Below are 14,014 nucleotides of genomic sequence, written 5' to 3' on the forward strand. Positions count from 1 at the left end.
GCCTCTCATCAGTCAGTCGTCCTGGTGGAGGAATCACATGGATTTCCAATCTCTGCAGATACACAGTTACCTGCGCCCTGTACTTTGTGATAATGCAACAGGCTGCTGATAGGCTGAATGGAAGCACTGTGAATTGGTAGTGAATTCCATTGACTACAAACCTGAGAAACTTCTGGTGGTCTGGATGGGTTGCAATATGGAAGTAAGTGTCCTTTAAGTCAGGGGCAGCATACAAGTCGCCCTGTTCCAGGGAAGACCAAATGAAAGCTTAGGATAACTGTAAGGAATTTTATTTTCTTCGGGTACATGTTTAATTCTGTTAGGTCTAAAATAGGTCTTTTGCTTTGGCACAAAGGAAACAGCACAAATAAAAACCCTTCCTACTGAGGAACAGAGGAACTTTCTCTCAGGCTCCTGCTAGAAGGAGAGATTGGACCTCCTGCTGAAGAATGGTTTTGCAAGAGTGGTCCCTGAAGAGTGACAGGGAAGTGGGATTTGAAGAAGGGTAGAAACAAATTGAAGGGAATAATCTCCCCCCGCCCAACCTACAGGCTTTCCACGTGGCCATAGGGATGCCTCTTGGTTAGCACTATTGGAAATGGCTCACTCAACAGACGTTCAGGAAGCACTTCTGAGTAGCAGAAATCCTTCAACTAGATGTGCTTATCTGGTCACATGGAAACGTTTTTCTATTTTTTCTCAACAGAAACGGTGTCTCTCTAGTGCAGGCTTCCATTAACCATGTTTTGGATTATCTGTTGCACCTCAAACATCAAGACAGTTCAATTAAAGTCCATTTGACGGCTATTTCAGCATTCCACCCTCTACTGGGTAATAAATCACTCTTTTCCAACCCCGTAACTATCAGATTTCTAAAAGGGTTGGATGAATTATACCTTTAGGTACAGGAACCTATTCACCCAAGGGATCTCAACCTGGTGCTAAAAAAATGAACAGGATTTCCTTTTGATCTTCTTGCAAATTGCTCCCTGCTCCATCTCTTTGTGAAAGTGGCATTTCTGGTTGCGTTAACCTCAGCAAGGAGAGTGGGTAAATTGAGAGTCTTGGTTTCCGAGCCTCGTTATACAGTTTTCTGTAAGGATAAAGTGTATCTCCTCCCCCGTCCAAAATTCTTGACAAAGGTGGTTTCCAATTTCCACATTAACCAGGCAGTTTATTTGCCAACTTTTCCCCAAAAGCCTACATGTGTACAGATGAGCAAAAACATCATTTGTTGGATGTGAGGAGAGCATTAGTCTTCTATTTGGGCTGCCCCAGACCCTTTAGATCTTCAGCACAGTTATTTGTCATGATTTGCAGCCAGGGTGAAAGATTAACCGGTTTCCACTTAGGAAATCTAGAAAGAAATCCTCTCTTGCACTTGTTTGTGCAGTTAGCTTATGTCACGCCACTTCTTACCTGGAGTATTGGCTCATTCAACTAGAGCACAAACAGCTTTCCTCATGCATGTACCTGGTCAAGACATTTGCAAAGCAGCTACCTGGTCATCAGTTCAGACATTTGCTGTTCATTATGCCATTTCCCGTCAGTCCAGGAACAATGCCAGTTTTGGATGGCTTGTTCCACCATAACTGTTCAGACTCCAAACAGTTATCTGCTTGTGAGTCACCTGTAGTGGAATGGACCTGTGCAAAATACTTTGAAGAACAAGAGTTATGTAAAGGTAGGTAACTGTTTTTTCTTTCTGACATGGCTAAACCTGTTCTGACCTGGAGCGCAGGAACTTGAGGTTGCTTTTGAATCCTGGTTTTCTAAAAAACTCTTGCATGTTATGGGCCAATATATTAGAGTTTTGGAATGTAGGTAGGCCTTCCTTTGGAATGAGACATTCTAAGGATTAGGAATGGATAAGTGAAACAGAGGACCTCTTAGAATGCTCTCTAATTTATTAATAACTGTAAATTTCCTGAACAATTTTCTTGTCACTGTGAAGGTCATTATAGACCAAATTAAAAGATAATTAACAAAATTCTTGTGCGTGTGCTAATTTAGAGGCTTTATCATGGAAAAATTAACCTCTCTGTATTGCAAATAAAAATCTCATAATTTGCATAATTGTTAAATCTCCTCTACGAGCAGCACAAAACCAAACTTCCAGTGTTTTATTTTGTGATTTCCATTGGGGCCTAAAAATCTTAGGAGTAAAGAACTTGACTAAAGCATACAAGTTCTGAGATGTTTCTTACTGAGTGCAACATGCATTTTTTCATGTTTGGTTCTGACTGACTGATACTTGCTGGTTGCCAGTGCGCCCATCCTCTCTTCCTGCCTCCTTCAGATGATAAAGGTTTCTGAAGTGAGAAGCTGGCTAGAAAGACCGAGATTTATTGCATTGACTGAGCTCCCCCCTACTGCCATCTCAGTTGTTTGAACTTTTGACTTTTAGTGTTTCCAGCTTTGTACGCAAAACCACTGAAAAGATTGGCACCCTTCATATGAGTCCTGATGTCAGAGTGAGGCAGGAAATAAAAGATGATGAGGAGTCTCACGAAGTGACTGCTAGTATAGCCACGCACTCCCAGGAAGAAGATGAAAACGAGTAAGTTCAAGCTCGCATAGTTTTATTGGTCGAATGTGCCAGCTGCCCAAGGACTGGGAACTCTTGTCTTCCACAGTGATCCCATTCATTTAAAGAATGGGAAATCACATGATTCTGCTGGAGATTTTTTTTCCAGCTGGCTGTATAGAGAGGCTCCATGAATTCATCTGGTTTCTCCCTCCTCCCCCACCCCCTTTCTCAATTTTTTACCCCCAAGCTTGTTCACGTGTCAAACTCGTCTTGAAAATGGATGTTAACAGTTTACATTCGTGGTGCTGGAATGGTTGAGGAAGGGGAAACTAATATAGCTCCCTACTTGCTCTTCTTGGGTACCTAAGCAGGCTTGTTGACGCATGTGAATTTTAAAGCCTACATCCTATTTTTAATTAAAAGAGGAACAAGCAGCTTTATCAGCCTCAAAACTGGATTGTTTAAAGGAATAAGAAAACACTCTAGTAGCTTAGTCATATGAATAAAGAATGAGAGCTAAATTGTTATCTGGAGTTAAATTGGCAAATCATTGAAATATTTTAAGCAATGAATTTGTAATAGCTCAGTGTTAGTTTTGTTTCTTGACATCTGAGAACCCTCATAGGTAATGAATTACAAGATGGAAGAAATTATTTTTCTTCTGCTCCTCAAGTCCAGCTGCTCCATAATTACTGTAGTCTCATTTGTCTGTTTCTCATGAAAAGTAACAGAGCTGCATTTCTCATAACAGAATTAATGCTATTTCTCCCTCTGTTTTGAAAAGAGAGCACAATTTTGTCTTCATATTTCTTTCTAGAGTGGAACTACAGAGCCAGCCTCAAGAAGAGGATCGGCTAAGAGATCTCAAGGTAGCAACGACAGAAGCTATGTAAGTAGAGACCATAGAGCTATATTTTACTTTGGCAGAAAGCCTTTATTGTAAATGTCTGCAATAAATGATACTGTGCAAGTATATCCAGACATGGTGTATGGCTGTCTTGGGAGTGGGCAAACTTTTTGGCCCGAGGGCCACATCTGGGTGGGGAAATTGTATGCAGGGCCATGAATGTAGGGCTGGGGCAGGGGGTTGGGGTATGGGAGGGAATGCAGGGTGCAGGAGAGGGCTCAGGGCAGGGGGTTGGGGTGCAGGAGGGAGTGCGGGGTGTGGGAGGGGGCTCAGGGCAGGGGGTTGGGATGTGGGGTGCAAGAGGGATGTGGGGTGTGGGCTCTGGCCCAGCACCGCTTACCTCAGGTTGCTCCGGGGTGACAGCGGCACTCAGTGGGGCTAAGGCTGGCCCTGTGCTGCTCCCGGAAGTGGCCAGCATATCCAGCAGTGGCTCCTGGGGGCAGGGTGGGGTAGGCGGCTCTGCTGAGCGCTGCCCTCGCCTGCGGGTACCACTCCCAAAGCTCCCATTGTCCACCATTCCCCGTTCCCAGCCAGTGGGACCTGTGGGGGGCAGTGCCTGCAGGTGAGGGCAGCCCAAGGAGCCGTGCCCTCCGGCCCCAATAGTTTGCTCTTCCCTGGGCTATCTGAAAGTCCTTACTTGAATAGTGGCTTTTTTCCATTAAAAATATAACTTCATTGTGAGTTTTGCTGAGAAAAAGAGGACTGTAGCATTAGAGGTAGAATTGAACAGTTGCCTACCAAGCTACGTGAATCATTTGGAGGGGAGATCCCCCAAAGCATGCGAGGAGAAATTATATAGTGACTTTCCTACTGTTCTGACTACTCAGGAAAACAGCATTGGTCTGACTAGTATCTAAGAATATACTAAAGTTGCGTTGTCCTCTTGATATGTCTAATAGATCAGCTCTGGCATCTCTTGATTATTAAATAGCAAGTTCAATTCATTTCCACTTTGTTTTACAGAAACAAACTGCAAGATCCACTGGTTTTGTTAGATCCACAATGCTTGAGAGGAGTTTTGCAGGAGTGGTTTTTGTATCTGGAAGAAACATTTGGTTTCAAAGAGCCTTCCTTTTCAGGTGACTGCTTATCCATTAAGAAAGTTAAGAACGTGCTTGCTGAAGAACAGAGTGAGGTTTTAGAAGAAAATATTGCACCAGAGCAACACAGTGAAGATCATGTAGGCAAAGGACAGACAGATGCCTTGCAAGGAATTACTGAACAGGATCAAAGTAGCGAAGCTCATTTTGGCAGAGAAGTGTGTGAAAATGATGCCAATTCAAAGGGAGCCTCAGGCCATGTTTTTCAAATGTATCCTCCATGTCTCATAGCGCATGATATTCACAAGGACCTAATGGAGTTGACAACATTATGTTTTGAATTAAATGTGTTTCCTTGCGAGAATGGGAATGCGGAAGAAAGTGCTGAACAGGATTTACAGCGAACAATGTCATGGGTCTTGGCTTGCCAGTTCATAAAGGACTATTTCTTTCTCTTGGATTTAAAAAGACTGAAGCGATGTATTACAAGCAATTACACTAGCAGTCCCAGTGTTTGGGAAACTTACATTGAGGGATTGAAAGGTAATGGCTGTGGTGGCTTTTTGTTTTAACTTTTAAACCAATTGAAGCTAAGTTTTAGGTTTTTGTTCTGGAAAAAATCCAGATTTAAAAAAAATAAAAAATAAAAAAAATCCAGCCTGAGGGGACATTCCTTTCTGAACCACCTCTGAAACAAGTGGTTTTTTTCGTTTTTTTAATAAACAAAACTAGGTTAATAAGAACCAGTGGCTTCTAGGGGAAAATGCTTCTTGTTTAGTTACTACACTGATGTTATTTCTAAACAAGTTAATCTCTAGTGCAGCTGCAGTTAGCTAAACATGGTAGTGATATGAATCAAATGTGTTGAAACAGAATATGCAAATGTCAAAGAGAACTTGAAAAAGTGTGGTGCTGTTGAACTCAAATAATTTCAATTATTTAACATATAAACCTAAAATTAGGGAAAGAGTTTCAGCACCCTCAGGGGCAAAGTAGGCACAAATATTTCAGCTTGTTTCCAAAGCTTGGACGACAGCACATTTATGAAGATCAGCAGTGAATTGGAAAAACATTCCCCATATCGCCTCAGACATCCTTTCTTCTCCAGAAGTCCCTTCTGCCCTTTCTCATACCTTTGCACTCCAATGAATGAGGCTTCCTGGATGTAACTCAGAACAGAATTTGGTCCACTATATGCAACTTCCAAAACTGAAGCAAAACCTTTTTAGGCAGGTCTTCAGGGCCACCAATTGATAGAACCCTGATTCGGCATAGAAAGTTAAGCACATGCTTAAGTTTTTTGCTGGATGGAGGACTATGTTTGGGCATGCAGAAATTTGTTCCATGTTGGTGTAAGCAAAGTTTAGAGTAGAAAAGTATTAATTGCATCCCTGCATTGATTTGAGTGGAACTGGTTATTTGCATTCAGTTAAGGATGTGAGGTTTCGCAAGATCAGGGCTTATGTGCCCAGTTTGCTTCCTATGAATTCAGTTACAGAATTCCCAGTGACTTCAGTAATGTCCTTTATTGGTAATTTAAGCTTTAAATTGAACTTGTAGTTCATTAACAGTTGGTGTTGAAATAAATTCAGGATGGTCTGTTCTGTACACGTGAAGCATATGTTCTGAAATTCCATGTGAGTTATGTAACTTTGTATAGTAGAAAGTAAGTTGCCTTAAATCTTAAAGGGAAGGAAAAGTGGAAAACCTTCTCTTGAAGTTTTTATACAAAAAAATTCCCTAACAAAAAAAAAATCAATTTAATAATGTTAACTTTGCCGTAACACTATTGATGGTAATTCAGTCAAAGCCAAACACACAGCTTAAGTGTGATTTACTCACCTGCTACCATTGCAGCTAGAGATACATTTCCATGATGGGGACTTTGGAAGAATAAAGGACATTTTTCTCTTCCTTAATTGTTTTTTAAACTAGCTGAGTTGAAAAAAATAAAATCTTAAAACGTTTACAATGTTTTGTGTTTCAGAACTGACTCACACTAGTCCAGTGACTCTGGCAATGGAAAATGGAGATATGTTGAAAATATTAAAACTGTTAAATGACTTGGGGCCCTGGGATAGTCCTCTGTTATTGGCACATGCTCAAAGGTCTGTAGTGTGTGACTTTTTTTCTTGTTGGTTAATATGACAAATTTCAGACTGTCAGTTCACTTTCTGTTTGCCTTGCTCTGGATTTGTATTCCCACTAGCCTCTTCAATGTTTTGTGAGACTTTTTTATGGTAATAGTTCTAGTGTTAGCCTTGTTAAAGCAGAAGAACTTGAAACATGCTGGTAAATAAATTAGAATCTTGAAATAGAGTTGTATTTTCTTATCAAAGTGGCAATCTTGCTGTGATTTGGCATTAAAGATAATATTTGTTTGTTTGTACAGGCTCTATGAAAAGTTTGGGGAAACAGCTATAAGGCCCTTGGTCAAGTTCTACCCATCAATCTTGCCCTCTGACATCATGCAGCTTTGTAGACATCACCCTGCCCACTTTTTAGCATATTTAGACAGTCTTGTTAAATCAAAGCCAGAAGATGAAAGGTAAAGGGGCTGCATGTATGCTGTGTGCCTTTTTTTGTTTTTGGGAAATGGTTACGTAATAAAAAGACTGGATATCATCCAGGTGTGTGGGTTTTTTTTAATGTAATGCTACTTTGCCTGCTCATTTAAAAATAGAGTGGAACTTAACATTAAATAAGCTTTTTGTTTTGCCAGTTAATTTCTATGCACCAGTCTCTTCCCATGTTGCCTCATTACAAAGCAGATTCCATTTTATCAAGATTTTTATAACAACTCTTTAATGACTTAGTGTTTTATAGACTGTAATGTATCAAATTAACTCAAACTAGCAATGGGAAACACTTCAATATGTAAAATTCAAATGTGGATGTAGTCTGTAATATTTCTGATGATTAAAGGAAATGTAACTTGTCTAGAAATCATCTTTCCAGTGCACTGATCCTGGGTATTTTTAAATAGTATATATAAAAAGTTTATCACATTTCCATATTTGGTCAATTTAAAACCCGTGGATTTTCCCATTCTTTCTTTAGGTCGTCCCTGCTTCAATCTCTTCTTAATCCTGAAGCGTTACGACTGGATTGGCTGTGTCTGGCAGTTTCCCATGATGCGCCACAAAGAACAAATACAGTGGATTCTGAAGGAAACCCTAGGTAAGGTAGTAAATAATGTATATTTAATTGCACTGCGCAAACCAGACGTAGTTGTCCAGACTTTCTATGTGTTCCATGATGGAGCTGGCTACCTCAGAGTAATTTCACTTCCCTAGAGGGTGAAATTCACCCCAGTGGAGAGAATCCCTATAAAGCCTTCAGTTAAACAAATGGCTGTAAATGATGCATAGTCTTGCCTTGGCCCTTCTGCAGCAGGTTGAATTTCATTCTAGAGTATGTTATCTCATCTACCTCAAGATGTCTAACAGCAGCAACCAAAGGATTAAATAACTTTCCTATCTTCATAATCCAGGCCGGAATGATCTCTTTAACGACTATAAATACATCTCTCTCTTAAGAAGCTGCCACTTCGTTTTTCAGAATCATTTTCAGTGTGTTTCTGGGGAAAACATTTTTTTAAAATGTGTGAAATTCCCCTACTGGCTCAGCTGGAGTATACAAAACGCCATTCCCTGCGCTGTGCACATGCCTCCTAATGTTGATGCTGATACACAAAAAGGCCACATTAACTTTTTTCTGTCCCTCTGTAATCACGTTAATCTGTGCCTAAGGGAAAATCTAATTTTAAGTGAATCCGTTAAGAAGATAGCTGGATGCACTGCTCTTTGAATTAATATTGTCAAAACTTCATGTGAAAGATGAAACAATCCCATTCATCTATTTGGCCTCCTGATAAAAAAAAGTTTGTTTTTTTTTAAACTCATCAGAATGTTAACATTTAACTTGAATTAAACTGTCTTCCCAGACCACGTTCACATTTGTTTACCTGGGGCTATAGCCAACTGATTTTGCTTCTGATTAAACTCCCAGCTGATTTTGTAACAAAAGAGAGGATGGCTGACTGCTGCAAGTCATATGGGTAAGTCGGAAACTTTGTAGTTTACTGAAAAATTATGATTATTCTTGAAACTGGTTTAGTTGGTATCTTGGCCCGCTGAACATACAAATGAAAACCAATATGTTTCCTGCCAGTCTACTGTCAACTAAATCTGTTTAAATGAAGTATTTTGTGGCTGGCTTTATTTTAAAGTGTCGTCATGTATAGGTTATAAATAGCCAATGTGAAACATTCCTCTGGAGTATTACTGGTATTTTGCTTTGTAGCTAAGAAGCAACAAAGTCAAGTTGTAGCACATACTACACCATTACCTGTTAAGCTCTGTTTACTAGCCAACAAATGTTATTGACCTAAAATATGACCAAGGAAATAACCCCAATGCAAGTCACAAGGGTTATACCTTCATAATTACACTAATGCCTCTCCCATATTTAACCTGCTTTAGCAGAGAGAAATTTACCCATCAGTCTTCATGGACCTCTTGTAGGCATAAAGACATTCCCTCTGTTCCTAATTACCCCCACTCACTTATATCCCTAATGACTTCCCTTCTTTTCCTTATGCAGCTCTTACTTCCGTATGATGATTGTTTTCCACTTGACCCTTTACACTGTCATTCACAAAAAAACCCTCATTGTAATATGGGACCTGGATTTGTTGATCATTGAGCACTTATGACCTTTGTGAGGGTGGTGTTTGACAAAAAGCCGGCTCTAGTTCATTCAGTAAACTGACAGTTCTGGGGACTTATGGCATGGCCAGGTTATTCCTAGTATTTGGGGTTATTTGCTTTTACTGATGAGTTTGGTAATGAAATGCTGATTTATCAATGACATTAGTTTAGAACAGATAAGTATTTGATTTTGGAAATTTTAATCTTTTTTTAAGCTTCTGGCCTGGATATCTCTCTCTGTGTTTGGAATTGGATAGAAGAATAGAAGCCTTTACTAATATTGTTCATTTGGATGATATGAACCTGTTGGATGGAGAACATGGTTAGTGAATCTTAACTCGTGAGCGCACCAGTAGAATACATGATCTATATTGACTATGTACTGATTACCATTTAAATATAGAGAAGCATTTATCGAGAGTTGAATGATGTATTTTTTAAGCACTGATGTAGCAAGATCACTTAGCATTTTGTATAACTTCATATAGTATATTGTACAGCATAAATATAATTGAGTGTATAAATCAGTGACGCTCTTTGTAGTTTAATTCTTGTCTTCCAACAAAACAGCAGTGTTTTAAAAAATAAATAAATAAAAATCATAGTCTCGTTTTGAGTGGTTCAAATCTCTTGACATTTTAATCGGATTTTTTGGCTCCAGCTTTCCCTCCGAGTTTTTGTTGCCCAGTACCTTGAAGGATCAGCTAATTCACTAGCACTATCTCGTGGCTTTTCTAGAATATAGTGAGCCAGTTTCTGTATCAGATGGCAGAATTGCAGGGAAAATCTACAATATACTAAAAAGACACACAAAGGAGCTCTTTCGCTCTTAGTTGAATCCAAAATCTCAACAATGGCTATGAAAAAGCTGTTTTTAGTGCTATACAATTAGCTCTGGTACACTTGAAAATGTTTTGTGTGACTGTCAAAAAATCAAATGCATTTTAAGCCATTTAACTAAGATATGAATGTAGAAAGTTGACTCTAGAAAACTAGCTTCTTTTAAATGCCAGTAGATGTAAAATTAGGTTGCTACAAGCTTTTTCCTCACAGATAACTACAGCCAGTCATTTAATTTTGCATTTAGGCTCAATTCCAGAGACCATGGAAGAATGGAAGTTCCTTCTCCATCTTGCACAAAGTCACAGCACTGACCTCCACTATCATGGTACACAGAATGGGAATACTATCGGCAATGGTAGCACTAATTGGTCAAACTGCATTACTGTTGAAAATGTAGCTCTTTTGTTGGCTAAGGTAATTGGCCCAGATCGTGCCTTGCCAGTACTGCAGGAGTGTGATTTGGCAGCTGAATTCTCTGAGAGATTTACCAGGATCTGTGAAATACTGAGAATTGCTGAAAAAAGGCAAAGGTAAGATGGGGGTGTGTGGGTGTGTGTGTGTATAGAGAGAGAGAGAACTGTATTGATACTTCACTCAGTGCCATCCTAGGCCATAGTTTTGTCTTTCATTAAATTTAAAAAAAAGTGAAAACACTTCGGACTTCAGCTCCAAGAGTTTTTAAACAGTGTTACAAAGTGGTAAAACTACCTGAAAATACTTCTGTCCCCAATTTAAGAGGTATATTTGAGATCTGTAGCTTAAAAATGAAAAATGTATTAACAGAAAATATATTCAGAATAAATGTTTAAAAAAGGGGGAGGGGGGAGAGGTAAATGACTAAACTATCAAAAGTCCACTGCTGAAGAACTCAGAAACTCCTCACCTGTACTTCATCCTCCTATAGCTAGACTGCTCTGATGGCTGCTTCATAAATGCTGTAATAGTGCAATGAGACATTACAGTATTTGGGATTTGAGTCTACTTACACTGCAGGTGTTGCTGTTGTAGTAGCTCACCTGCAAATACACTATTTAACTCCTTTACGAAAAAAAAGCATACATGGAAAAACATAAGAGGTTTTGGAATTAAATGAATTAAGTTCTAGAAGATGGCACTTGAAATGGTCCTATTGCAATCTCTGTTACACCAATCCTGAGGGGTGGTTACAAGCAAGAGTGAAGGCCTGGAATCTAGGAAGCTTTAAATGCTAGCATTAAATACAAAATAAAATAAAAAAACCCTGGTATCTTCTATTTTCTATTATTTACGGTTTATCATTCATGCTGTCTATTCAGGTCAGTGAAAAATCTTTAAAAGCAGGGGCATGATAGGGCTCTCTCTGAAACTGAATTGTATTTACCTCTGCATCAGCCAGTTTAAACTCTTTCTAAAAGCTAGTGTCCAGCAAATTAGGTAACTAATACGTTGGATTTTTTTTTCTCTTTTGTCTGTAGAGCCCTGATACAGTCCATGTTGGAAAGGTGTGACCGTTTTCTGTGGTCTCAGCAGGCATAGCAAATATTCCAGGAAACACTGAAATGAAGTTGTGTACTGTGCATCTTCTACATTAAATTGCCTCTTAAGTTTAATCATCTCTTAAAGAAACAAACTCTTGTCCACACAATAATGTATGCAGCCACACTGCATGAAAATAGCACCTGAACTGGGTTTTCTTCTACAGCTCTTCCTAAATAGTTTAAAACTTGCTTCTAAAACTGGTTTTAGAAATTGTTAGGTTGAAATACTCCAATGTTTATGTTGAAATTAAGACCACAAGTGTCTAACAGATTTGTTTTTTTTTTTTACAATAGGATTAAAAGTGTTGAATGAACTTGGTAATAACTCTGCATGAATTAAAACAGTGGGTTAAAAGTACAGTCTTTTGAACATTAAATTATGTTTGAAAATAGTGTATTTTGACTTCAGCTGCTTTTCTGTGTGTTGGTTAAGACGTAAATTTCAAACAGATTAATTCTGTGTATACTGCAAGCATGAGCAGCCCCTGCTGGTAAATGTTAAGACTCACCCAAACTGTTTTCCCCTTCTGACATTCACTTATGCCAATAGCTGCAGTGAATCCATGCAAGAATGCAGATTTTTCCTTAATTGTATAGAATATCTATTCTTTTGATTTATTTCTTGGAATAGCTACATCTTTATCTTAAGAGCTATGTAAAATAATGTTATGGGGTATTCATTGCATAGTGTTGAAATATGCATTAAATCTTTGAAATACTCATTTATTAATAGAACACTGAAAAGAAGTGTAAACACAGCATTCGTAAATTGTATGAATCTGTCATGAGGTCATCTTCAGATAAATTACCACACAATGAACATATCTTTAGATGTCAATATTTCATAACTGATTTTTGATCTTTTTGGAAGAAATGATGTAACTGCATACTTTTTTTTATCTGAAATTGCCTTAAAAAAAGTATTTTAAAGGGAGGCTGTCAAGTTAAGAATCATATTTTTTAAAAACCTTTACCTCTGTTAAGATAAACGTTGGATTATTAAAACTGAATATTTAAAACACCCAGTTTTACTTAATCATTTGCAAAAACTAGCTTTATGCCTATTCTGTTTACTCTGTGAACTTCCTAGAGCTTAGATAGTGAAAACAGACTAGTGAGATGTACTTTTGGTTTTAGCTTATTTCAATTTAGAGCCTCATTCACTAGCACAATCCTATAATATTTAGGCAGTAGTCAAACCCCAAAGAACTAACTCCCTATAAAAAAAATTTGTCATTTTTTCCCTCGTACACCAACATTTTGTGAGTAAATTCATTTGACAGCTTTGAAATAAGAGCCTTTATATGTTTTTTATATATATAGTTTTGTCTCCATGGTTTGCTGCATTCCAAATTAATGGTTTTGTTTTTATTTTATTTAAAATTTAATTATTTTTTGGTCAATGTGAATTTTATCTGTGAAGTTTGGTCTGATATATAAAACTACAGTTGGATGGGTAACCTCTTTGTCTCAATTGCTAGTACGAGTCACTCCCTTATGGTGGAGTGTTTCATAGCTCTTCTGGTGTGGGAATAAATGTCTACAGAAATAGGCCCAGTGGCAGGAATTTCAAACCTTAAGGTTACTGTCTCTGAAAAGCCAACGAAACGTCCTCTTTCAACTTCAGTTTTTCCTGGGGTTGAGATTTTCAGCTGAAGTTGGGGAAACAGCACAAATGTGCCATCCTATACCTTCAGGCACACCATGTCTTATTTATCATAGGTGTAAAAAGGATTGGAAGTCAGGTACTCCTCTGTCGTCCTAACTTTGGTATTGATATGCCATGAGGCTTAGAACAAATCACTTTACCTTTCTGTGCCTGTTTCCCTACCTCTGCAATGAGAACACTTCTACCTCATGTGGGTGTTAGAATTAATTAGTTCAGTTTTATACAGCACTTCAAAGAAGTAAAGATCTATATAAGTGGAAGAATCATCTGTCTCAGGAAAATACATAACCAATGCTCTTTGTCAAAAGTCTAGTGAAATATTTTCAGTTTAGAGGATAAACAGCTGAAAGCTTTGTGTACATAATAACCTTTATTTTAAAACGCACAATTAACAATGCTGACTTTTACAATATATTACAAACTTTCTTTCAGAGAGCTTGTTTTTCCTTTTGCATAGCACTGTTCATATTAACCAGTTCAACAACAATATTTAAGTTTATTGCACCTAAAATGAACTTGTATTCATGGTTTCAACTAATTTTAAGAGATTTCAATAAAAAAGAAAAGTATTTAGACTTAGTCTTGATTTCCTTATTTATACATGAATAAGATGTGAAGGATACATGAACACATTGTGACTTCATCCTAGGAAATGCTGCAGTTGCACACCTGCAAGCATAAGAAAGGGAAGTCCGTCACCCAGATACGTTATGAGCCATTTAACACTTGTGTTTAACCTTTTTGGTGTGGAAGTGGAAAAAGGGATAAAGGGAATCTGAACGCAGACATCTTAGTT

General features: G+C 38.3%; 1 protein-coding gene across 7 annotated transcripts in view; it reads left to right on the top strand.

The window, feature by feature from the left end:
- Window positions 1–13,797, top strand: part of HPS5 (HPS5 biogenesis of lysosomal organelles complex 2 subunit 2) — a 42,702-nt gene extending 28,905 nt beyond the window's left edge. For 6 of the 7 annotated variants that reach the window (XM_077818310.1, XM_077818308.1, XM_077818309.1 and 3 more), the window contains 10 exons: window positions 2,408–2,560; window positions 3,348–3,419; window positions 4,401–5,020; window positions 6,465–6,585; window positions 6,870–7,025; window positions 7,538–7,657; window positions 8,424–8,537; window positions 9,405–9,511; window positions 10,277–10,562; window positions 11,487–13,797. In XM_077818310.1, coding sequence (XP_077674436.1) covers window positions 2,408–2,560; window positions 3,348–3,419; window positions 4,401–5,020; window positions 6,465–6,585; window positions 6,870–7,025; window positions 7,538–7,657; window positions 8,424–8,537; window positions 9,405–9,511; window positions 10,277–10,562; window positions 11,487–11,547 — 1,810 coding nt within the window. In that variant the 3' untranslated portion in view covers window positions 11,548–13,797. The remainder of the gene's footprint in view (window positions 1–2,407; window positions 2,561–3,347; window positions 3,420–4,400; window positions 5,021–6,464; window positions 6,586–6,869; window positions 7,026–7,537; window positions 7,658–8,423; window positions 8,538–9,404; window positions 9,512–10,276; window positions 10,563–11,486) is intronic. The other variant, XM_077818312.1, reaches the window with a different exon arrangement.
- The last annotated feature ends 217 nt before the right edge of the window (window positions 13,798–14,014 follow it).

This window comes from Eretmochelys imbricata, chromosome 6 (genome assembly GCF_965152235.1).
Source record: "Eretmochelys imbricata isolate rEreImb1 chromosome 6, rEreImb1.hap1, whole genome shotgun sequence".
NCBI lineage: Eukaryota > Metazoa > Chordata > Testudines > Cheloniidae > Eretmochelys > Eretmochelys imbricata.